Source organism: Ambystoma mexicanum, chromosome 2q (assembly GCF_040938575.1).
Source record: "Ambystoma mexicanum isolate Mex_15411 chromosome 2q, UKY_AmexF1_1, whole genome shotgun sequence".
Classification (NCBI taxonomy): Eukaryota; Metazoa; Chordata; class Amphibia; order Caudata; family Ambystomatidae; genus Ambystoma; species Ambystoma mexicanum.
In genome coordinates, this window is record NC_090924.1 from 624,067,428 (window position 1) to 624,092,844 (window position 25,417).

General features: G+C 47.1%; 1 protein-coding gene across 1 annotated transcript in view; it reads left to right on the forward strand.

Annotated features, from left to right (window-relative positions):
- The window catches only part of TXNDC11 (thioredoxin domain containing 11), a 1,034,390-nt gene that overhangs the window by 177,661 nt on the left and 831,312 nt on the right, over nucleotides 1–25,417 (forward strand). Inside the window, exon 3 of the mRNA XM_069647793.1 lies at nucleotides 19,455–19,552. Within this exon, the coding sequence (XP_069503894.1) occupies nucleotides 19,455–19,552 (98 nt within the window). The remainder of the gene's footprint in view (nucleotides 1–19,454; nucleotides 19,553–25,417) is intronic.

Genomic DNA, 25,417 nt, shown 5'->3' on the forward strand with positions numbered 1-25,417 from the left:
CCTCGTGCACCCACTTAAGAAACCCTCTGCCGACCACTCCTGCCTGGCAAACTATCGCCCAATCGCCATCACTCCCTTCCTGGGCAAGCTCCTGGAGAAACTGGCCATCTCCCAGCTTAACCTCCACACTGAATCTGTCGGTTGTCTTCATGACCATCAGTCTGTCTTCAGAGCCGCCAGAAGCACGGAAACTGCTCCCCTGAAAATCCGTGAAGACCTGCTCTCCAACCTTGACTCTAACACCCCTTGAGTCCTCATCTTGCTTGATCTCTTTTCTGCCTTTGACACTGTCCACCATGCCATCCTGCTTAACCGTCTCCGTGATAACCTGGGTAACACTGGTCAGGCTCTGGCGTGGCTGACTTATTTCCCCTCTGACCGACCCTCCCAGGTCCAACTTGGGTCCTTCCTCTCCACTATCTTTTTCTCTACCTGTGGTGTTCCACAGGGGTCTAACCTCTCTCCCTGGCTGTTCAACCAATACCTGGCACTCCTTACCCACCGCATTGCCGCTCTCTGACCCAACTGCCAGAGCTATGCGGATGACTCGGCTCATTTTCAGGCTACCCTCTGCCTCCTCCTCATCTGTCTGCTATCCAGGAGTGGTGTGCCGCCAACGACCTCTGCCTTAATGCCAGTAAGACTGAGATTCTCCTCATCGGCACACCCGCTCCCCCCTTCCCTGCAGCTCTCTGGCCGGCCTATCTTGGCCCTCTTCCTGCAAGACTAAAAACCTCGGGGTCCTCTTCGACTCCCTCTCTCCTCACATCTCTGAGGTCTCTAAGAAGTTACACTACCAACTACACCTCCTCAGAGGTATTATTCCTTTCCTCTCCTTCCCCCAGAAGCTCACTGTCTCCAGAGCTCTGGTTCTCTCTAGGCTGGACTATTGCAACAGCCTCTTTCCAAATCTGCCTGCTTCTACTCTCCGTAACTTATTCAGAACAGGACTGCAAGACTTGTCCTTGGCCTCAAGCCCAGGGAACGTATCTCTACAGGACTGCAATCTCTGCACTGGGTCCCAGTGGCTGCGAGGATTAAGTTCAAATCCCTCTGCATCGTCCACAAGGCCTTCTGGGGCCTCAATACCTTAACTCTCTCTTCCTAAATATCTTCCGAGTTCTTCGCTCCTCCAACTCCCTCAGGGTCAGTCGCTTCTCCAAGCAACGAGTTGGTGGTATAGATCTCTTTCCTCAGCTGGGGCCTCCCTCTGGAACAGACTCCCTTAAACTAGAGGAGAACCGTCTCTGGTTCCGGAAGCACCTCAAAACCTTTCTATTTGCCTCTGTTTTTTCTCCTCCTCTCTTCCTCACTGTAACCAGAACTGCACTGGCTACCTGGACACCCTCCGATCTCTGGCCCAGCTCTTCCCCCGCCAGCGTCACACAGCTGCACTGCCCACCAGGCAACCCCTGTACTTGGGACTGTTTCTGTATCCCTACAGTCCCCCTACCAGCCCTCGACACCTGTTGTCTGTACTTACCCATGCACTTGCCACATGCTGGCCATTACTTTACTTGTTATCTTTTACCATGTACCGCACTGTCACTGCCCCCTTACCATGCCCTTGCGCGATCTGAATGACACCTGGCCTGGTAGAATCGATGTCCTGTTCTCCCTGTGTTCCCCCTCCCTTGCCTCGTCGCGCCTTCAAACACTTGTGTATAGGCGCGTTATTAATGCCATATCATATTCCGGGTGAATGGCAGATTTGGCGAGGCAAGGCCAAGCCTGTAGTACTAACCTTGACTCGTGAAATAGAAATCACAAAACCCAGGGAGAAACTCACACATTGGTTGGCAAGCGACCCGAGAGATCAGTGTGTAACGTTTGAAACAGAATCAGTATATCGCAAGTGAATGCTGCGCACGTTTGGATGAGACACAAAGAAAGGCAGACCTGTGAGTGAACTTTAATGTAAAGGCCAGCTGTGGAATCAGCGACACTAAGTAACAGAGTGGTCCGGTGAAGGGAAGTAGCCCACTCGAAAGTTTCAGTGAAAGGTACTTTGTTTAAAAGCAAGAAAATGAATGAATAGCAAAAGTGAATTAAAAAAAAATTAATTCCTAGAGAAAGGCAGGGTGAAAGTTAATCTGTGAACTTTGAGTCGAAGTGGTCCTGCGGTGGTCTGTAAAGAAAGCCATGCATATTCGAAAGTTGTCGACATCTGAAAGTGGTCCGAGCCCGACAGTGGGAGACCCGAAGTATAGTAATCTTGGGGAAGGGAGCCCCCTTGCAAGTTTGTGTTTAACTTTATTGAGACATCTGAGCCCACCAGAGGGGGGATCTTTGTGAACGTTCTGGTTGAAACATTAATTTTGTAAGTCAGGAGAGCCTCGATTCACGGTTTTGAATTGTGTATTGTGTTGGAAGCCGAGCCAGAATGTGTCATCTCGCCTAGAGAGGCCAACCTTACTCCAGGAGATTTAACGTGGGGCGAGAGCTGGTTTAACCACATTATTATTTAAACACTGATTTTACCTTTGGCATACATTTCTCCTTTTCACATTTATTTTTTACAAGAGATAGGGCAGGCATTGGGTTTTTGTTAGCATAGGCCATTTTGATTTGATGGACTCCACTAAGACTGTTATTTATTATTTGATGGTCAAGACTACTCCCATCTTAGTTATAGGGCAAAGTAGGAGTTTTTCTAACCCTAACCATTTCAATAAAGGTTTTACACATTGTACCCATTGTGTCAGTGCCATACTTGTGATAACATGACTTCTCTACATAGGGTAGGAAAGGATGTGCAGGGTAAAAGTGAGTTGGGGGCGGAAGTGGGCAGCGGCTGGCAAGTGCCAAGGGGAGGCCAGGAGGGCAAGTGCCAGGGATTGCATGGGGTGCAGGCGGTGGTCCACATGCTAAGTGTGAGGAGGAGGGGGGTGGACTGGACGGAGGGTGGGGGAAGCCTGGTGTCCTGTAGAACTCGAGGGAACCAGGCAGCCAGTTACTGCGGCAGACAGGAATGGTCGCAGGGGAGAGGGAAAGAAGAAGAGAAAATTAGGTTCTTGAGGACCTTCCAGAACTTACGGAGATTGAGCTCAAGCCTGAGAGGGGCAGGCAGACCATTCCAGAGGGTGGCTCCTGCGGAGGAGAGAGAGAGAGATATCTACCCCCACTCTCTGATTATAGAAGTATCTGATATGAAGAGAGTTGGACTAGAGGGAGGTATTTAGAGAGAGAGTTGGATGTAGTGGGGTCCCAGGCCCCAGAAAGCCTTGTGGATGATGCAGAGGGTGTTTAACTTGATCATAGCAGCAACCAGGAGCCAGTGAAAAGATTTTGGGGCCGGAGAGATGCAGTCCCTGGGCTTGAGGCCAAGGATGAGTCACAGTCCTGTTCTGGATTAGTGGAAGGGAGGATAAAGGAAGATTTAGACAGTGTTTCAGTAGTCCAGCCTAGAGAGGACCAGAGCTCTGAAGACATTGAATTTCTGGGGAAAGGTGAGGAAACGGAGAATGCCTCTGAGGAGCTGAAGCGGATTCCTTCTTTGCAAGGTCTGCAATGTGAGGTGAGGAGGAGAGAGAGGAGTGAATGATGACACCAATGTTTTTTTTTCTTGACCAGAGGGTGTGGTGAGGGGACCCATAAAGGGCGGCCAGAGGGTAGGAGGGAGCTGGGGTCCCAATGAGAAGGATTTTACTTTTACTGGCCTTAAGGCAGAGATCATTGATGGCACACCATGCCTGAATAGCACTCAGTCATGGATGAGAGAGGATGACGAGAAGGCAGTAGAGGGAAGCTTGAAGGAGCGCTGCATGTTGTCTGCATAGCACTGATAGTGAGGACAGAAGGAGGGGATCAGATGGGCCAGAGGGGCAAGGTAGATGTTGAAGAGGCATAGCGAGAGGATAGAGACTCATGTGGAGAGTGTTATAGGGGAGAGAATAAGGCCCATTCGAACCTGGAAAGGTCAGTAGGAGAGGAATTATGACAACCACTCCAGTGCCAGGCCCGTCATGCCAAGGATGTCACTGAGCCGATTTGTCAGGGTGGCATGATTGACTGTGTCGAAGGCAGAGGAAAGATCCAGAAGGATGGAGAGTTGGAATAGATATTTGAGAGCAGGTCTTCACAGGTATTTAGTAGAGCAGTTTCCATGCATCTGGCTGCTCTGAAGCCAGACTGGTAATCCTGGAGACCACCAACAGATTCAGTTTGATGGATAAGTTGGGAGATGACCAGCTTCTCCAGGAGTTTGCCCAGCAATGGGGCAATGGCAATAGGCTGGTAGTTAGCTGGGCAGGAGCGTTCAGCAGAGGACTTTTTGAGGAGAGGATGCACAAGGGAGTACTTGAGGGGTAGTGTGAAGGAGCCAGTGGCAAAGGAGTGTTTACAGAAATCACCCAAGGCTAGCGCAAGGGAGGCAATGCAGTCCTTGATAGTTCTAGAGGAACAGGGGAGCACCTGTTTGGAGGAGACTTTGATAGAGAGGACTTGTCTAGAGACCTAGTCCTGTGCTATGGGTAAGAAGGGGGCCTGAGAGCTGGGAGGGGGAGAAAAGACAATTAATGTATGGCAGGATGGCCTGAGTTATGGTTAAGAAGTGGGAGGCCAGTGAAGTACGGAGAGTCAGGGAAAAAGTGGAAACTGCAGTAGGATTGACAAGTTCCTTGCAGATTTGAGAGTTCACCAGTATTAGTGGCCCCAGAAATGCGGGCTTGGATATGGACCCTCTTCGAGCAGAGAGTCTGCATTGCACCTGGAGAAGGCGGTAGGCCAGTCTGTCGTAGGATGTCTGATGCCCGCCACTTCTGCTCAGCAACTCTGCACTTGCGTTTCAGAGAGGCGAGGTCAGAGTCATACTTCATGCAGATCCTCATGACGGGGGGCAAGGCTGTCCAGTGTGTTGGAGGAGAGGTGAAGATTAGCAAGGGCAGAGTCAGTGTGAGAGTGGGAATGAAAGGGGCAGCAAAAGCAGCAGCTGACACTCATTTCATCGGTCAAATGACTGAGACGACTGGCAGTTGGGGGTTGGAAGAGGTCTAGTCGGGGGGACCCAAGAGATCCAGATTAGAGGACAGGAGTCAGACCAGGAGAGAGTTGTAATGAGGAGAGAGTTGGAGAAGGGGATGTCTGCTGAAATGAGAGCATCCAAGATGTGTCCGGCTGAGTGGGTCGAACCGGAGGGTAGAATGGTGAGGGAAAGAGTCGGAGGCTGCGGAAGAGTCCAGTGGCCGTCTCAGGAGAGTCCAGGTGAATATTGAAGTCGCTGAGGAGAAGCTTAGAGGTAGAGGATGGGAAAGAGGTGAGGTCAGCCCACTCCAAAAGGAAGTGGGAGACCACACCAGGTCCTGTAGAGAGGATAGGAGATATAACAAGCCTGCCGACACAGGTATTCAAAGGAAGAGTATGCCTGAATGGGTCGGATTTTAGCAGGGGCTCACTCAGGAAGATCAGGGCCACTACACATCCAGAAAAGGTTAGGCCTAGGCTTAGAGAGGATCTTGTAGCCCTCAGTGTGGAGTGTTTCAAAAGCAGTGACGGCGCTGGCAGTGAACCACGTCTCATTGAGAGCAAGGACATCAAGGTCTTCAAGGAGGTAACAGATGTCAGAGGTGTGTTTAACGGCAAAGAGAGTGTGGAGGGTAGCTAAGTGAAGCTGGCTGCCAACTATGAAGGTCTTCTGGTATAGGGATGTGGTACACCATTCGGTGGTGGCGAAGGGGCCAGGAGAAGGGAGGAAGTTGAGACGGAAGGCACCTGTCAAGAAGGAGGAGGTTGGCCTCAGATAACTGGGCCATGAAGAGTGGTGCCATTCCGGTAGACATTAATGATGCACCTAGAGGATGGGAGTGTGCCAAGAGTACTTCCCATTTGGTTCTACCATTAATGGGCAAATAAGAGAAAGGGGAGAGGACCGAGACCATATGTGGAGTCTACAGATCTGGAGAGGGAGCAACAAAGAGGATGTCAGTGACGCTCTGCCTGGAAGAAGCGTTGACGTAGGTGTCCGCGATGGGCAGGCCTGGGTTGGAGACCAGAAGTTCTTTCTTGAACTTTTTCCTTCCATGATTCGAAAGAGGGGTAGGATAGGTGATAGAGTAGCAGTCAGAGTAAATGGGGGAGATGGCGAGCACCATGGAGGGAGAGGCCGAGAAACTTTGAACTCACCAGGCAGCAAGACAGGCACAGACGAAACAGGTGCACAACGACACAGCTTGCTGAAAAGAGTAATTCGCTGCTCCAGCAGCAGAGGAGGAAAGGAAGGCAGCTCAGGAGGGATGAACACCTCTCCGGAAATACAAGGAACATGCCTTAATCACCAGTTAGAAGGCCTTTCTTGTGATTGCAAAGTTTTGGCAGCTCAACATAGAAAACAAGCATGTGCTACTTTCTGCCCCCTCCCCACTAACTCAGCTACAGAAGTCAATGATATGACATTGCATATTGTGGGCCCCGTTGTCTCAACATGCGCTTAGCCGCTAGGAATGACAGCCGGGCCCTCTGCACTGCTGGAGTAAAATCCAGGTAGAGCGACACTCTGGACTCCTTGTATTGTAAATTCCCCTCCCCTTTAGCATGCCCTGCGCAATCATCACGGTCCTGATACTTAAGCAGTCTCATAATGACCAGATGTGGATTTTGCACCGGTCTAGGCTTCTGCAATGATACCTGGTGGGCTCTCTTGATCAGAAACTGGGAGGAGAGCGGGGTGTCCCCAAGAACATCTTTAATAAAGGAATTTGTGTTCTATGCCGGAATAGACTCGGGATCCCGACCACTCTTCTGTTATGATACCTTGCTTCAAAATCTTCATTCTTATCCCAAATTACCTTCGTCTTCCTCTGTAATTGCCAGAGTGCCTGGGTCACCCCAGTTTGCATCTTCCAGTACCCCCGCTCTGTGTTCAACTTCCATGAGGCGGCCACTCTTTCCTTCTCAATGCACTCCTGCATGCGGTCCATTTTATATTCCATGCCATAGAGTTTAGTATTTACAGATGCAAATCAATTTTTCACATACCCCCCACCCCCCCACCAAATATAAGGCGAAACTCTGGGACCGGGCTTGTGGTCCCTCCAGGCGTAGTCACACCTGTTTCAGACATCGCCGGCCCCACAGAGCCGGATGTTACCATAGTACCCTTGCACAGAGCCAGGCCCAACCTTTGGGTAAACTGCAGGTGGCCCTGCTTCTTGTTTCCCTTGGCCATCCACTAGTTGTGCACATACACCTGCAATGTCACCCAAAACAGCATATCAGGAGGGTCACTCCCCTCCCAACCCCCACTGGACCTGCCGAAACACGCAAGCCCACCTTCCCCCCTACTTTATGGCAACAGTCCCAAGGGCACTTGCCCTGTTCCAACACACTCCTCAGTCACCTTCAAATCCCCAGGCAGCACAAGCAGCAGTTGGATAGGTAAACTGGGAACAAGAAAACAGAACATGAAATAAACACGGGAGGAGATCAAGGCCCATGGGAAAGGGCCTCATTCGTACCAGCCGTGATCCCACCTGCCACTACGAGCACTTTAGAACTCCTGTACTCCTCAGGAGAATCAGCCAGCAATTCATGTGCAATGTGCCCCCTAAAGTCTGCAGTCACCTCTCCAAGTTATTGTACCATGCCTCCATCCAGCACTCTTTTATAAAGCTGTGCACAGACGCAATGCATCCGGATCAGGTCTGAGCTGAACCAGGGGCTCAACCTTATTTCTGCTCCAGCACCTCTTCAGACGTTCACTGGCTCCCTGCCGATAAATGCAGCGCCTTTAATCAGTACCCTGTGCACTACCATGAGTTTGCCTCTACCTTCTCACGGCTCGCCCTGGAGCGCCACCAGCAACAGGGCAATGGGGAATTCTCAGTCCCAACAACTAAAAGAGCTGCCCAGCTCTGACGGGTCACAGTCTACTCAAAGCAAGTGCTGAGCAGCCGCTCTCTCGCAGCCCGCCCACCTCGCTCTGAACACCTCTGCTTCTGCTCCCAGTTACTCCCCCGGGAGCCTCTCTGTTTGACAGGGTGCACACTCTCACCTGGCCACCAGGCTTGGTGATCTTCTGCCAGATGTGAGAAACCTGAAGGTGTCTCACTTATTAGTCCCCGGGGATCTGTCATCCAGGAGGCCAGGACACAGCCATTACTATTGAATCTAGTTCGTGGGTGTGGACCAGTGAGGGAGATTCACAAGGATGTGGGGTCCTCGGGGAGTGGAAGTGGGACACTGAAGGCAGATGCAAGTATGCTGTCCCAGGCGTTGTTAGAAACCATGAGGACAACTGTATCCTTGTGCTCCAAGACCCCACACCAAATATGACATTTTCCTTCAAGAGGACTACTTACAAGTTAAACTGCCTTTGACAAATCGCAACAAAGGATATATGTAAAATAGTGGATAGATAATGCCTCCTGATGACCCACTAGAAGTATAGTGGAGAAACATGTGTTGAGGTTATGTAACAACTCTGAGACTTGGAAACTATTGTGCCTCTTTTTTGACATGATCAATTGAAGATATATCTGTAAGGATCTAATAAAAAATGTGTTCAACATTCAACTGTTCCAACATTAGCATTTTTAAAGAACGATAGTTGGCGCAATCTTTATATGCCCCACCTTTGCTTTACTACGGTGAATGAAGCCTTGTGGTCAGTGTTCCACGTGCGCATAAATGTGCTCAGTCCCGTGTGAAAGTCACAAGGTACCTTTCTAGGAAGGTGGCAAAGTTAGGGACAGAATTCAGATGAGTGGAAACTAGTTCCACGAGTTAGGGGAGGATCTGATGCGATGAACAAAGCTATTCCCAACTTTCTGAGGACTTTAGATAGCGGAGGCAACCCAAACCAAAGAGAGGACCACAAGGAAATAAAATGTGGTGGATGACAAAGGGGCCACTGGTAAGTTGTTTCATTACTCACCGCCCTTAGCTCAGTTTTGCCAGGAGTCGTCAGAGGTTCGATTTCCCATCACAGCCCTACAGGCCTAGCTTGGAGTCCTTATTTCTTGAGATGAGGCGGTTCTTCTACTTTGCCACGGGTATAAAGTTGGGGGAAGGGCAATATCTTGCATTAATGGGCCCTTGATTGTTCTAAAGGGAGTAATGTTATATCTGCATCCAGAAAATATGTCAAGCCACCGTTAACTTCTGAGAAATCCCTGTTAACGATGCACTTAAAGATGGGCCCCATCTATGGGTCGTCAGAGTGATACATTTAGTATTTATCTACAGATTTATAAAGTGTGAACCTAGTTGAGATGCAATGGAACATGGTAGATGGGGGATGCCCTCAGGGCATTAGACGTTGGGTGAGGGGATAGCAGAAGAGTGAAGGTGGTTTAAAGGAAGCATGAGAGGAGGGAGCACCAAATTAGTGTTTGTTTGAGCGATCATAGATTGGTGAGCTCTTCAGATCTTTCCTGAACAGCAGGTTGGATGCCAGTTATATTTGTATTGGTAACATAATCCACAGACAGGGTATGTAGAATCCCTTTTTCTGTTTTCCCTTGTACAGTTCTTTGCTTCCAATTTAGCAACATTGTGGCTTCTGCTGGTGTGCTGGCCTCTGGAGATAGTGAGTATCTCAGCCAGTTAAAGTTGGTTAGTTGCGAGTGCTTTGTAGGTGATGCAAGCTGTACTTTTAATAAGTTACATTTAGTGTGTGTCAGGTGAAATTTGGTTGATTAGTCTTGTCCCAAAGCACTGTCTACCTGGCCACCCAAGGGGTATGAGCAGAAAGATCAGACAGAACATGTTAAGACACAGTGAGAAGTGATAGGAGGGTCAAAGAAGAGCCAAGCATACAGACATGTTTTGGAAGTAGTAGTAGATTCATTTGAGTTTAGGGTCTCAAACACAGATTCCAAAATTACAAGAGACCTAGAAATTAGGCATCCGGTGTAGATTGACATTATCAGATGTAGAAAATCTAGATCAGTCCTACACTCCAAAATGTCCTCTGATGAAAGGCTTGGTATCATCAATGAAGACCGACACAAATGAGACAGTTTGAGGGTGTTTATTGAATTTTTAAATGGTTGGTTAAACACCTAGCTAAACCTAAATTTATGGATGGGAGAAAGTTACGACTATCAAGTAACACACTACTATCTCTTCTGTCAAAATAAGAGTTTATGCTAATAAACCTATTGCCAATCCCTACTTCTAAATACAAAATGGTGTGGGACAGTAGTGTATGCAACAAAAAGGAAAGGTGTTCAAGAAACAATGTGTCAGGACACTTGAGCAGTTGGCCTCCCTTGCCCACGCTTTCAGCACAGGACAAGGCAGCACGCACGAGCCTCGTGCACACCGACTTACTCTGCACAAGGACACAGTTCAATGGTTCAGCTGGTCTCACACGACTCTGGCAAAGTCTTCAAGAAACAAAAAATGATTCTCAAAAAGAAACACCTCTTGTCAGAATACAGGCTTCATCCACCTTGAAACAGAAGTTTACTTTATTTGACAAAACATACAGTATGACCTTATTTCCCAGTGACTGCTGGTACTTCTAGTTCCTTTTGTTACACTTACAGTTCAATATCTCAGTATCAGGACCTTCTGTGCCAAGTCTCTTTGCCATTCAAAGTCTCTTACTACAGAGGGTCTGATGTAGCAAACAAAACAAAAAAGTTCCTTTCCTTTGTCAAGATTCTCACATTCATAGGTTCACGATTGGTCTCCCTCCTTCGGGCTCATATCATGGCCCCCCCCTCTCATCCTGGCTTAGACCCTTTTTCTACAATGTTCACAATTCACAACTTGGTCTCCCTCATCAGGGCTTGCACCATGGATCCACCCCCATTACCCCCCTGCCCGGATCCCTTTTCACCAAAATCAGACTTTTGACTGTGCGTGGGAATTTGCTTGACCCGCCGCAGGACCACTTTGATTTACAATTCTTTACAACTCTAACTTTCACTTTTGGTACTTCTCAGCTGGATACCTTCGATTGGACACACACCGTGCCAGCACACTGTCTCACAGCTGTGTTCTTTTGGACTACAAGTCCTAGAATGCACATTCAAGGTTTTTGCTCCCACTTCACCAGTTACAGGCAAAACTGGTTCTCACCTTAGCTTCCCTAGAGTCACATGGTCTCCATCTTTTAAACTCCCTGATGAGTTTTAGCAGGTCCTCAATGGGGATTCACTTGAGGTCAGGGTCCCAGTACCTGCCCCTAAACTACCTGGGTTTCTGGAACTCACATAGGGAGCATGCACTGATTTAAAAGCTACCAGAAAAGTGTAGCTGGAGTTTTGGTTCCCTGGGTCACTGCTCCCCTGCCACACTGTAGCCCCCCTTGTACTCACAGGCTTTGGTGTCTTGGCAGTCAGTCCCCCTTCTGGCTTCCAAAGGTTCTTCCAGCTTCTGACTTCTCATTCTGGTCTTCACAGTTCCTTCAGCATCGCCCACTCACTCAGAAGGCTGTTTCTGGTTGCTGCTTTTATACTCCCAGCTACAGTTAATTGGAGTCAGGTGTGAGTAGTTGTCCCTCCCTGCCTGACGTCATTATTGGGACAACATGGAGACTGCCCATAGGAATCCATTGCCCATGGATTCCTATGGGTAATCCTCATGGCTCCTATCTGCCTCCTCTTCATCCCAGTAGTTGGACTTCAAGAATGGAAGTAGGGATTGTGGGAGTTGTAGGTTTTTCCGAAGATCATGGCAAACTCATGTAAGTTTATGTCAGGATGAAGGGGGTAAATGTATTGTGGTAGGTGAATGGATTTTCTATTGGGTTCTTGTGATTTTATAGATGGTTTTAATTTCCCTGGTCATTTTCTCCTTTTTCTTACATAAAGGTACTGGGGTATGATGGGACTCTGCTGACAATATCCCATGACAACTGAGGGAATGTCTGGTAGGGGTGTATTGGAATGGGAGGAATACCATGTCTCGCCTGAAGGCGTGTCTCCCATAGTCTCTGAGGACCCCCTGCCTAGGTGATCCTCCCTCGCTCGTCCGCCCCCAGGGTTGGGATCCAAGAGCGATGGCCCTCCCCAGGCCACCTGAACAAAGGATCCCCAGAAATAGCCTGGGAGAAATGCCTCAGGTTAACTACAGTGCCCATGGGTCACCTGCTGAAGTACACATGTGGAGAAGGGATTAGGGTTCTAACTTTGGAACCGCGAAAGATGGGTTCTAATGCTGGCTTGTCCAACTGACCACATTGATGGGTTATTACAAATCTTGTTTTTGATGATGCGGTAAACCCGGGACCAGTTAAAGTTAACGCTGCAATGATATATTATGTACAGGTCATTTTTGTTGGACTTTAAAAGTTGGCGGCTGAGAAGCCTTTTACCACTACCTTTTAATACTTCACTCAGTGAAGAAATTATATCACTTCAACAGAAGAACAAGGAGGAAATGGCGTTGGTCTCATTGCTTTTCGTAGAAACACGTTTGAGTGCCCTTTTTAAAAATAAAATTCTTTTTAAATAAATCATCATTTCATCAATATGTGTTTAGTGGACGATGAGCATCAGTTCAGATGTGCAGTGTTGCCTGTGCTTCCCGGCAGAGGTTACCATTGTAGTATTAGGATTATGGAAGGGCAATCCTAGTGGTCCCCTCGTTTCAGTGCTATCTCACATTCTATCGTGATAATGCATCAGAGTTTAACGTTGATGATCGGTAATGGAAGCCACCATTACTAGGCATGCCAATGGACTCATCTACCCTTGCTACATGCATAAGAGTGGGCAGAATCTATAGGCACCCATGCCTCTCCACCTACAAAATGGAATGCAGGCCTCTACACGGGACACGCATGCGAATGGATTTCCCCTTTTATAGCCTGCACCATTTACAGAATCAGATCCAAAATGTCATGCATTAGCAAAATCAACTGAGTGTTGTCTCTTCATGTTATTACTCATCCAGACCATTTAACATTGTATGAGGGGTAGAGAGGAACACATATACTAACTAGTGGCATATACACAGATATGGTCCTTGTACAGTAAGCAGGAACATACTTGCTGAGGAATCACTTATACCACAAACTGAGACATGCTCGAAAGAGGAAGAAGCAGTCCCAGGAACGGTATGTTTTGAGAAGGGGCCTCTTTCTCACTCCAACCATGCCTCTGTAGTGTTCATAATTACACAATTGTACCCAACACCTTTCCTTTCTTTTTGCTCTTACTTCTTAACAATTGCTACTTCATCAAATGCCAACATAACTCTCTAGACTAATTGCTTATGATCAATCGTGTTCAATGTATTGGTTATTTCCCTTCCATTTATTTTTTGCCTTAATTATTTGGTGCGATTCAAGATGTTATTGATATTGATAGTTTATTTGTATAGCGCCTATACACACAAGTGACTATTGTACTAGGCCTGATGACATTTCTGGTAGTGCTGGAGATTGACAAAAGGTGAGGGGGAGCGGGGGACAAACAAGCGATTATACTAGGTCTGACGACAATTCTGATAGGTTAAGTGCATAGAATATATATAGGGGAGGGGGAAGAGGAGAGCGGGAAAAGACAGGGAGAGGAAGAGAGGACTGAGAAGCAGTTATTATGGTGAAAGAGAGGAAGAAGCAACGCCAGCAAAATACAGTGTTATAGAGCACATAAGCAATTGGAGAGAGCACATAGGTTGCAGAGGTCAATACTGAACACAAAATGTTGCAAGAGATCAGCAAGTGCAAGCCAGGATTAAAGTTGTAGATGGGCACAACATGACTCATGGTCACCATGATTACGTGATGCTTAAGGAAGTTCAGCATGAGAACGACGATATTCGAGATGGGTGAACCCAACACGAGTCACACAAGTCCAAAAGTGAAATCAAAGCATCAGCAACAAGGCAGTGATGGTGTCACCATAATGTGTCAATACAAACTCCCACAATGGGCAGGGAGGGATTGTTGATGCAGGGGGGATAGCATGAGAGGGCTGCCTTGGGAGAAGGGAGGGGGCAAGATGAAGGATTTAAGCATACAGGCATCACATGCATACAACAGGGGGAGACTGCGAAATACAAGAGGCAGGCATAACATGCATACAAAAGGGGGGGGCAGTGAAATACAAGAGGCAGGCAGCATTACAACTTACTGTGCCATGGAGCACCTGTCCTCACCCCAGCACCAGAGAAGTTGACGTTAGCGTTGCCTGATGATGGTGAGGATGGTCTGTGTGGACAGAGGGGGGGTAAACACAAGTTGGTGTATGCTTACTTGCTGTCTGAGCAGGGGTTCGGGCCCCGAGTCCTCCCGGTCCTTACAAGTCCAAACCAGAATTGCCCTTTTCTTTGTCTGCCCTTCGTTTCGGTTGCCCGGGCGGGAGACGCTGTTTTTCTAAGAGGAAGGAAGAGGCTCTTTTTACACATTTACTTTTGTAAATATAATGCTTTTTCCATGAGCCCTCCTGGTATTTCTTTATACAGACAAACTGGGCTTACTCAACGGTTGCAGGTTAACATGAAACCTAACGCTAAAACTAATTGCTGATTGTGCAGCCAAAGTTCCTATATCACCTTGTGATTTGAGTACCACTAAATGCCCATTAAAAAAAACAATTGATTTGCATCCAGTACTACGTCGTGTCTTTGTACACTCTATTCACAATAAATTCTCCTCTTTTAGGAGTAAGTTGGCGTTCAGCGTGGTCTATAATTGCGCCACCTTCCTCGGGGCCACATATTGTGTGGGGCCCTGGAAAACAACCAAAAGTTTGTGAAAACTATTATTATAAAAAATCTTTAAAAAATAAAAAGGTCAATGAGTTTGTGTATCTGTGACCTAATCATTCTTGTACTAACCTTGCTATGCCCTTGTGTCCTCCTCTTTCTCTCCCTCTGGCTGGCTCTCCCTCTCCTTTCTTCTCTTTGACTCCGACCATACCTGACGATGTTTCTAGACCAGTCTGATTTACGAAATTGTCATCCAAACAGGTCCTCCCCTGCTCCTCCAGAACCATCAAGGAGCACATGGACACCCTCGCTCCAGCCTTGGTCGATTTCTGCAATCACTCTTTTGCCACTGGAACTTTCCCCTCTCCCCTCAAGCACTTCCTTGTGCACCCCCTCCTAAAAAAGCCTTCTGCCGATCCTACCTCCCTGGCAAACTACTTTGCTGATCTCCATCACTTCTTTCCTGGGCAAACTCCTGGAAAAGCTGGCAACCTCTCAGCTTACTCTCCACACTGAATCTGTTGGTTGTCTCCATGGCCATCAGTCTGGCTTCAGAGCAGCCAGAGGCACAGAAACTGTTCTCCTGAACACCTGTGAAGATCTGCTCACTAATCTCGAATCTAGCCTTCATTCTGTCCTCATCCTCCTTGACCTTTCCCCTTCTTTTGACATGGTCAATCACACCATCCTGATCAATCCTCTCTGTGAGAACCTGGGCATCACGGATCAGTCCCTGGCGTGGTTGGCCTACTTCTTCCTGGACCGACCCTCCCAGGTCCAACTTGGGTCCTTTCTCTCTACCACCTCTCTCTCCACATGTGGTGTTCCGCAGGGCACTAACCTCTCCTAGAAACACTTGTGTACAGGCACATTATAAATGCCATATCATATAACCCTGGCTCTTCAACCTTTACTTGGCACCCCGGGCCCATCTCATCTCTACCTTCTCTTTCAGTGTTATGTGGATGACACTCAGCACTCTTTCTGGCTCTGCTCAGCCTCCTCTCCTCTCTGGCTCATTCCTGACTGTCTAACTGCGATTCAGGAGTGGTGCACCTCCAACGATCTCTTCCTTAATGCCAGTAACACTGAGAACCTTCTCATTGGGACCCCTGCTCCCACTTTCCCTCTCTCACTCTGGCCGCCTCCTTGGGCTCTCTTCCTTCGCCTTCCTGTGAGGCAAAAAACCTTGGTGTCATCTTCGACTACACTCTCTCCTTCTCTCCTCACATCATGGACCTTGCCAAGAAAGCACACTATCTACTGCACCTCCTCAGAGGTATTCTTCCTTTTCTTACTTTCCCCCAGAAGCTCACTGTCTCCAGAGCCCTGGTTTTCTCTAAGCTGGACTACCACAACAGCCTCTTTCTCAATCTACCTTACTCTACTCTCTGCAACTAATCCAGAACAGGACTGCGTGACTGATCCTTGGCCACAAGCCCAGGCACTGTATCTCTCCAGCCCTGAAATCTCTCCACTGGTTCGGGGTGGCTGCAAGGATCAAGTTAAAGACCCTCTGAATCACCCTCAAGGCTTTTTGGGGCCGGGGCCTACACTACATCCAACTCTCTCTTCCAAAACACCGTCCTTCTCCAGCCCTTCGATCAACCATCTCCAACTCTCTGAGGGTCAGACGCTTCTCCAGGCAGAGAGTGGGGGTAGATATCCCTCCTCTGCAGGTGTCTCCTTCTGGAATGGCCTCACTGCCCCTCTCAAACCTGAGCCGGACCACCTGATGTTCTGGAATCAGCTCAAGACCTTTCTTTTCGTCTTTCTCTCTCTCTCTCTCTCTCTCTCCCTTGCTGACCTACCTATCTGCTGGTTGCCTGGCTACCCTTAGATTCTCACTGGGTACCAAACTCCTCTATGGCCAGTAGGGCCTGCATTTCCTCTGTGCCTACTGCACACTTGGGGGCTGTAACTGGAACCCTACAGTCCCCTGCCTCCTTGCACTTACCCAGAGTTGCACTGCCCTGGCTGCACATCCCTTTTCCCTCCCCCTGGCATTTCCCCTCTCCCTCCGACCCTGTACTTGGCGTTATCGCACTTGTATGATCTGAATGCCACAAGGCCTAGTAAGATTGTTTGTTTTGTCCTCACTCTGTCTTCCCTCCCTTGTCTTGTCACGCCTAGAAACACTTGTGTACAGGTTCATTATAAATGATTTATCATATCATATCCTGGGTTCGGCTTCAAAGTGCATCGGCGCTGCGGGTGCAGATGCAGGTCTGGTTTGCAACAGGAGCTGTATCTCTCGATTCGGATGATGAGCAAAGAAAACAATGATGCCGCTGGTCTCGGGGTGACAAGAAGGTACACTGGAAAACTGCCTTCAGCGACCGTCACTGTAGCACAGTGACTCGGGGACACCCAACTCTCGCGATCTGATGCAACCTTCTCTCTCACGACCCAAAGCAGCTTGGACAACGAAATTCCGTGTACATGTGCTTTGCAGTGCAAGTTAGGATTCCCCAACGTTTCATAATTCGACAGTGATGCTCCTGCATGGTGGCTAAGGTTTGAGCTGGACAGCCTACTGGATGGCCCATGGACACTTCTCAACAAGCTCTTTTGCAGGGCAACAAGGAGGCGTCGAGAGTCATTATTCCCACCACTCCAAAGGTTCGAAGCACCTTTACAGGTCTTCTAAGATTGAGCACAAAGCAGGGCTCTACGAGGACAACAGTAGGCTCAGGATGCAAACCTTCTTCAGTGCATCTCTGGATAGTCCTTTGTTCTGCTCGGCTCTTCCGGATACTTGGTTCATTCCACAGGTCGATTTGGACCTGTTGCTGATCTGCAGGTCTGAATTCAGAACCCCTCCTCCTATCCACAAGTTTGCCGATGACTCGCACCTGGCCGGCCAATGAGAACATCTGCCCCACTCCTGCACACCAATTGTTGTCTAATCGGGGACCACTGCAGCTCGCATGTTCTTGTGCACACCAGACATCCTGACACTACTAGTGTGGATTGAGACCAGACAGTCCCAGCCCACTTCCTGGGTACCCACACACATGACCTGCAGGAGCCTGCGAAAGGAGCGACTTTCACCGGAAACTGCATGCCCAAATAAGGAAGCGCTGGGTCAGGAAGACCAGGGGGAAGGCCAAAGGGCAAAATGGCCAAAGGAACAGACAAAAGACCTCATGGCATGGCCATGATGGACATTAGCCACAGTCATGAGCCAAACGCAGTAGGCGTGGTTTGGCATGGTAAAAAGTTGCAAAAATACAAGAAAAGGCTTCGGCTGCTACCAGTCTGTTCCTTGGCACATCATACAATCGCCCAAAAAGCCTTAGTGAATGACTACGGTCAGAAAACACAAGGACCCCATTGTGCGGTACAGTAATGTACTTTGTGCACCGATAAAATTTTACCAAAAGTGGCAACGAAGTCGAAAGACTAAGAGAAACAAAGTTTCTCAGTACTGAGAGCCTGAAGGACGCGCCTTCTTCCCCGTAACAATGAGTGAATGCCCAGGGGAGCTCAGCTGAGGGCTGTGCTCCACTGGCAAATGTCAGGCGAGGATACTGTAACAAAAGCAAAGTTTGGGAGGTCCACACATATAGAGGGAAAGTTGCCTTTAGAGAACTTTTCCCTAACCCCAAGCCGACAAAACACTTAACTAGCCCTTAAACCGAACCAGACACACCAATTTGAAATGGCCACGGTAAAGTGAAAAGAGTCAAAACATTTGAAATTCTCCAGGGTTTCAATTATTTACCTCCAAAGTAGGCAGCAAACTAGAGAGAGAGAAATGTGCTGCTCGGCAAAACCATAGTGTAACATCAAAGTGGGCACCAGCTATTTTAATGCCCTTTCCACTGTGTACTGCACTGCAAAGCCTCGCTCCCAAACAGATTCCTGCAGGGAACAACCTGACTACCCACGACAATCAGGGAGTCGACACCTGGCTCAAGAAGTATATAGTGTTTTGTTTCCCCAATCTGGTTGTAGGAACAGAGGAGTGTAGATATGCCTTGCAGAGCACTGAGGAGAGGTAGGTAAAGGACCAGGATAGTGGAGGATTTTCAGAAGGGTAAGGCTGCAGAGAACAGTGCACCATACCCCCTTATGTGCTGAGAAGGGAACACTGTCCCTAACAGAGTGAGAGAACTGGGGAGTAGTTGATGCCGGAGAGAGGCGCAGACCCATAAACTGGGGGGAAATGGACCTTGGGGGGAGGGACATAGGTGGCAAGTTTGAGCCCTGGAAAGAAAGCAGATATCCTATCTCAATAGGCTATACTAGAGTCTCTGACAAAGGTCAGAAAGCAAGGACATTTGATTGCTGCAAGCTCTCTGTAACTAATGATAGTACCCTGGTGTGGGGTGTGGGCATCACAATTCGTGCTGGTTTGGTATCAGATAAAGCCATTGGGTGCAATTGCTGGTAGGTCTTTTGCTGCACTGCAAACCCATGGAAGGCAATCTGTGGCCGAGGAGGGCCATTCTAGAACAACCCACCCAAAGAAGCTTGCTGGGTGCTGTATCCCTGGGACATTGAATAATATGTTTAAGGATTCTGGGCTTTAGCCTAGGTGCTTCCTCTGGTTTTATTTTCCCACTTGCACATTCAATGTTTCTGAGCCTTGTTTGATTTGCAGTCGAACGTCCCGAGGTTTGTTGGGCATGAGTCACTGTAGGAGACTCGGACTATAGGGCAAAATGGGGAAATATTTGGACAGCTGAACTTGGGTCCTCCTGTTGTGTTGGAAGTTAGGGTGGCGGTGGATCAGGGTGAATAAGTCATGTTTTTGTTGTGCCCCACCATAAAGGTACTTGATTTCTGAATGTTTGTGTTGCAATCTGTAATTGACTAAGTGATTTCTGGATCTCATTTTATAGGTGCTGTTTGTGGCTGTCAATTGCTGGTGGAATCAGGGAAAGTGCAGGAAACAGAAACAGTTATTTTACTTTCCCGTTATATACTTGTACCATAGGAGGTAAGAGAATGTTTTATGCCATAAAGAATTTTTACATTGCATTATTTTACTACTCTGCTCTTCTGACCATAAACCTAATGTCGCTATTTTTCAGCCTTAATGCATTGACCTTGATACAGTACGTAACACAGCTTGCACTGGGGAGGGCACAGCAACTTTCGGTGCAATAGAAGGCTAAAGCTCCATGAAGGGTAAAAAATGTTCTTATTTTTGAAAGCGGAATATATCTTTATTTTATTCATTTGTTGGTTTCTTATCACTCGCATTTAATCCCAAGGCACCATCTTTGTGTCGGTTATCTGTAAGTGATAACCTTTACAAATATGAATGAAAATAAAGCAGTTGGGATGCATACATCATACATTATGCCGCTTCTGTTGGCCCTCTCCCTCAAACCCCCATTCTGGTCGTTTTCAATTATGTTCATTGTTGCCTGGCCTTCACAGCTTCCACTCTGCCATTTTCTTTTTTCTTCTTTTATGTGCTTTTTTCAAATTCATTTTGAGAGAGCGAAATGAGATACCAAAATAGAATTATGGACTTTGTCTTCAGGTCATCTTATGTCTGTTTGATTAAGGACCTGTATGTGCTAGAGATTCTTTGTGAGGCCCTATGGAAAGAATCCTCCGAAGCTCTGGCTTAAGGTTTAGAATGGTCACAAAGTTGAAAAAAGATCAGGTGTAAAACCTGCGTATATGTACCTATTCCCACCACCCTTCGCCAGCATTTGTCGGAGTCGGAAAGTCCAGGATGTTCCAAAGTACCGTTTCCCTGAGGCACACACCCCCAGCAAGTTCTACCGCACCTCTTCAATGTCTGAACCGATTTTTCTAATGGTCCATTCTACTGTTCATCTCAGTCTTCCAGCCTTTCCCATTCTAACGATTCAAACTAAGTTTCTCACCCAGCTTAACTGTGAAAGGTTCATTTGCCAGTACTTCCGCCTCAATCTGAGATTGGTACCCATACATTCCTTAAGTCTTGGGAATTTTCAGTGGTCTCTGATCTCCAGTTTATATCTTATTGGCAGGTCCCTGAAAGGGCAGAATACATTCTTTTGAGAATGATATTTACGTTGATATCCTTTATAATCTGTCTTTCGAAAATGACTTCACACTCCTCTCTGATGCAAGGGTTAAGGCATATCTGTTGATTTGTAAAAATCATCTGCTCTTGGCATTGTCCTCATTGATCCTGTTGTAAAGGTCTGTAAGTAGCTGATAATCCTTTTCATTTGGTTGTTTATTGTAGATGTCCATACATACAAATGCCCAATCCATATATTTCGCCATGTTGCTTGCTCTTATTCTCTATTTAATTATGAAACTATGTTGGTACCATTGAATCCACTGCATGTAACTGTGTGGTCTAACTTCTTTAGAGTCTTTTTTTTTCTTTTTCTCCAGCTGTTTGCCTTCCCATAGGGGATCCGTCGGCATCTTTTCAATTTCTGTTAAAGCGTACTAGCTTGATCTGCACAATCCTATGTGTCAAAGTGACCAATCAAACAAATGAGATAATGTATTAATTTAAAGGCATTTTATCAGGAACGTACAACAAATTACTTCTATAGGGTCTATTGTTTCAATTAATATGGACCACTATCCTCAAGGTCTCAGGATGGCTAACAAACAGTTGTGTAAAGCGATGTCTTAAAAACTCCTTGTGACGTTTTCCTTAGTAACCTGTCTATGGTTGCGCCTGGCTCACTTTTTGTCTCAAACTCAGTCTCAGGCATCTAGTACCTTGCAGAATTTGTATATCTCAGTCCAGCAAGTAAATGCTTGGTTCAGATATCCCCAGACACTGGTTGAGAGTCCCCTTCCTAAGTTTCTAGATGGAACGTTGACACACTCTTACCTTGAAGTATTTCTATGCCCTTGCCTTTGGCTGTTGTCAAGCTGCTTAATAGCCCAACAGCCAGCTCTCAGCCTTACCAGGTTTTTAATTTTTAGATCTTTTATTCCTTCCAGGGTCTGAGGTAACGCCCTCAAAAGGTTTATGCAGCCTGTTCTCCTTCGGTTGTGGGCTCAGCCAGTGTCTGAGATGTAGCTCTCAGCAGGCTTGTAACACTTTCTCTCTGGTTCATTGTTTGCTCCTTCTCTCCAAGATCATTTCATGATTGTGTATTCCCTACCTTTCACCAGGTACTTATATAGGGCTTCTTATTAAGCAATAACTCACCCGATTGGCCTCGCCACCCATGGTGTGTTTTATGTACTTTCTGTATTCCCATTTAGCATCTGAAGTGTGGGTTTGCATTCTCCCACCCTTTGTGATTGATTGTGCTAATTCCCCTGTTGGTCGTGTCTGGACTGCTGAAGTCCAGTTCTCCAGCATTAGATTGTTTTTAGATTCATATGCTTTGAACATTCCTTGTCATCAGGCTGGGACTCCTCACTTGCATACTTCCTACATTATATTAAAGAAAAAACAAGTGCATTTTGCAGCCCATCCACCTTGCTTTGGATTGTTAATCCCTAGAGACCATGTTTAGATGTTAACTGCACGTCGTGCTGAGAGGAGTTTTCTCCAGGTTTCATAGAGAAAAGTTCAGTTTATTCAGTGAAGTTCCATTTCAATATTTTGCTGTCATTATGTCCCAAACAGAAAAAGAGATCTAAAAAGTCCCTCTTCAGGGTTTGCACTACTTGTGGCCTCCAAAACGTTTGAGCAGGACCAGCATGATGACTACATTTACGGCCTACACCCTCGGCATATTATGGAGGATTGTGACATTTGCCAGGGAGTTAGTTAAGAGGCGCCTGGCATGTTGGCTGAATGAGAGCAAATATCCCTGCCTTCAGAGGCAAAATCCTCTAGAAATGTGGCCCTACCAGTGTCCAGAGAAAAGACCTCTATTGGAAAGTAAAGATCAGGTCACAAAAGAGACCCCAAAGGGGCACCCAAGAGGAAGGCCTACTCCTCTAAGGTAGGGGCAGAATAATTGCAACAGGGTTTAAATTCTGAGCGCCCCAGTGACAATGTTTCTTTCTTCAAACAGTAAGGAAAAACCTATGGGGTCCACATGCATTTCTCTGCTGTAAAAGTCTGCTATGTTGATGACCTCGTTGACAGCATCCCCTCTGTCAAGAGCGATGAAAATGTACCATTGCATGCACAAAAATCATTGTTGATAGCTGCAGTGACTAAGACAAAACAAACCTTCCACAATGACATCGTTGGTGACAAAGACTAATCACATAGCTCAGTATTTGAAGACTGCATCGTCGATGAGACCTACAAAGAAAACAACTTAGTGGATAAAGACTGCATTGACGGAACACAGGGCAGTGGCGCTGCCAATGACATCGATGGAAAAGTGGGCCACGAGCAAGTCATCAAATACGACAGTGGCAAAGAGGACTTGGGCAAAGGGAGGGCACCTCATTGATGACTTCACTCAGAGAATCATCGACTACCACTCTGGATTCGCCGACAGTTAAGGTGGGAAAGCTACCACGCTTCCCAGATCACAGGCAAGATGAAAAGCAAGAAGGGGGAGAAGAAGAAAGATTCTTATCACGTCGTCCAAATCTCGTCATATTGGGGCCAAATGTCACCTCGGAGGCAATGCCGACCAAATCCTAGAACAGCATGTAGATTTTGAAGTGAGACGAGGCTTGTAATCAAGGTTTTTGGACTCTGAGGCTACCTTCATGGACAGAGCTTCACTAACCACAAACCACCATCTTCGGTGTCAGATCACGAACAGCACGGGGGGGGATACGACCACTGTAGCCCCTACCTCTGATATAACCTGGACCAGTCATCCATCCTCAAATGCTACTCTATGCACTTTCTCCGTTCCCTACAGACGTTAGTTTCTGAACTCCACAGGCGTATTCCTCTGCCACAAATAGAAGCAGCCGCTCCACAAAATATGGCATCTGTGTCCCCGTCCCACGCCCCCAGACCCCATCTCCAGCCCAAGGTCGAGGAATCGGCACCTAGGCAGGGCCCCAGTCCTCATTTAAGGATGAGAACCACATCACCATTGTTGTCTGTATGGCAGAAAGAACATCCCACCACAAACTCCATGTAGGAACATGCTGAATCCGGTGGACCAAACAAATTATTGACCTGCACAGAATCTGATACACGACCCAGAGACACAAATACGTACTCCATCTCATCCCACAATAATGGAGAGCAGGACTATGACCCTAAGTAGAAGTTTCCATATTGTACTCCAAACCAAGCACCTCTGGTCGAGTTGGGGGCATTCCACATTATGACCCGCTTGGGACCCGTTTGGACTACACCCAGCAGAGTACAAAAAAGATTGCTTTCTCTTTGACCATATAAACATGTGCAGAAAGTCTGTGATATCTATACTGATATGGGAACAAGTTTCATCTGTATGGGAACAAGTTTTCCTACTGATTGACATGCCCTTTCTCAGAACCAGCCCTAAAAGGCATTTGGGAGAAAATGTTGATGGCACCGAATACTGCTCAAATGCTTGACTAGCCAGCCTACCCCAGAATCTGCGATGTCGGCAGTGGCTAGAAGAAAATCTAATGTCCAGTCAGCAAAATGCTCTGACCTTGTACAAGGGGCAAAAAGCAGATGCTTTTGGCAAGAAGATCTTGGCTACAGGAGCCGCCTACTGTGAAGTAGTTAAAGCTTTAGCCATCATGGCTCGATACAACTTGGAGGTGTGGGACAGGGGGAAGATGTGGCACCGGATGGCACCTATACTTGAGTATTTGCCAGAATTAAAAGAAAGGAGGCATTGAAAATCCTCAGAGGGAGAAGAGGCCTCTAACTATAACATCAACATTGCTGATATTGCCAAAACAGGCTTCAAGCAAATTTCTAATTAAAGCAGCAATACGGCAGTAGATGTACAGATTTTAGACCGGGTGTACAGGCAAATGTATTGGATATGCCATTAGAGTGCCGAGAGCTCCTTGGAGCATCTATGAGGCATCGAAGTCTACGAAGATGGACAGTGCGCGATCCCTTGAATCACTATAGTACAGGAAAAACTATCAACCTTTTTTGTGGCGTTACAGGAAGATCATCTTCCGACACGAAAGGTGGTCGCACCTACCATCTCCGACTGTATTATTCCACTCCTTCCTTCCTTGCCTCCTTGCTTCCTTCCTTCCTTCCTCTCAAAGGTAAGGTGGTAAGAGTCTTCCTGGACAAGAAAACCACAATGTATTATATAGAGAAGCAAGGAGGGACACCTGCGCATGCACCTCCATTGGAAAAAACCTTCTAAAATCTTCTTCCAGGCGATGCAAAGGTATGTCATTTCTCTCCATTGTCTAAGGCCACCCTTAAATTATGTGGACACCATTGTTGTACAAAGTCACCATTGAGAAATTCCAAAACCAATGCCCAGTATTGACAAAATATTTCCTGTTCTCCTTGAAAGTTGTCATCCGTTCCAAAGTGATAAACCCCCACAGATTGATTAACCAGTCTCTTACCTCTGGTGACTTTTTCTGTTTCCAAGCACTTGCGATGACCAACCATGCAGCTATTACCATTAACATGAATGCTTTCGACCACACATCCATTCCTTAGGTGACCATATTACTACTGAGGAAACCAATTGTGTGATCTGATTAGTAACCTCTTCCCAAAACTTCAAATTTGGGCAATCCCACAATATGTGCCACCAGTCACCCTTCTCCCCACATTCTCGCCAACATCTATTTGTGGAAGTCAGGAACATTTTATGTCGTTTTTCAGGGGTGAAGTGCCATTGGTACATAATCCTATACCATTCTTCCCTTATCGAGACCTAGTTAATTTGGGGATGTTTTTCCCATTTGTAAATGTGTACATGTACCCCCAAGCCTGTTCTCATCAGTATCGAATATAGCTTTGACACCATTTGTATATTCC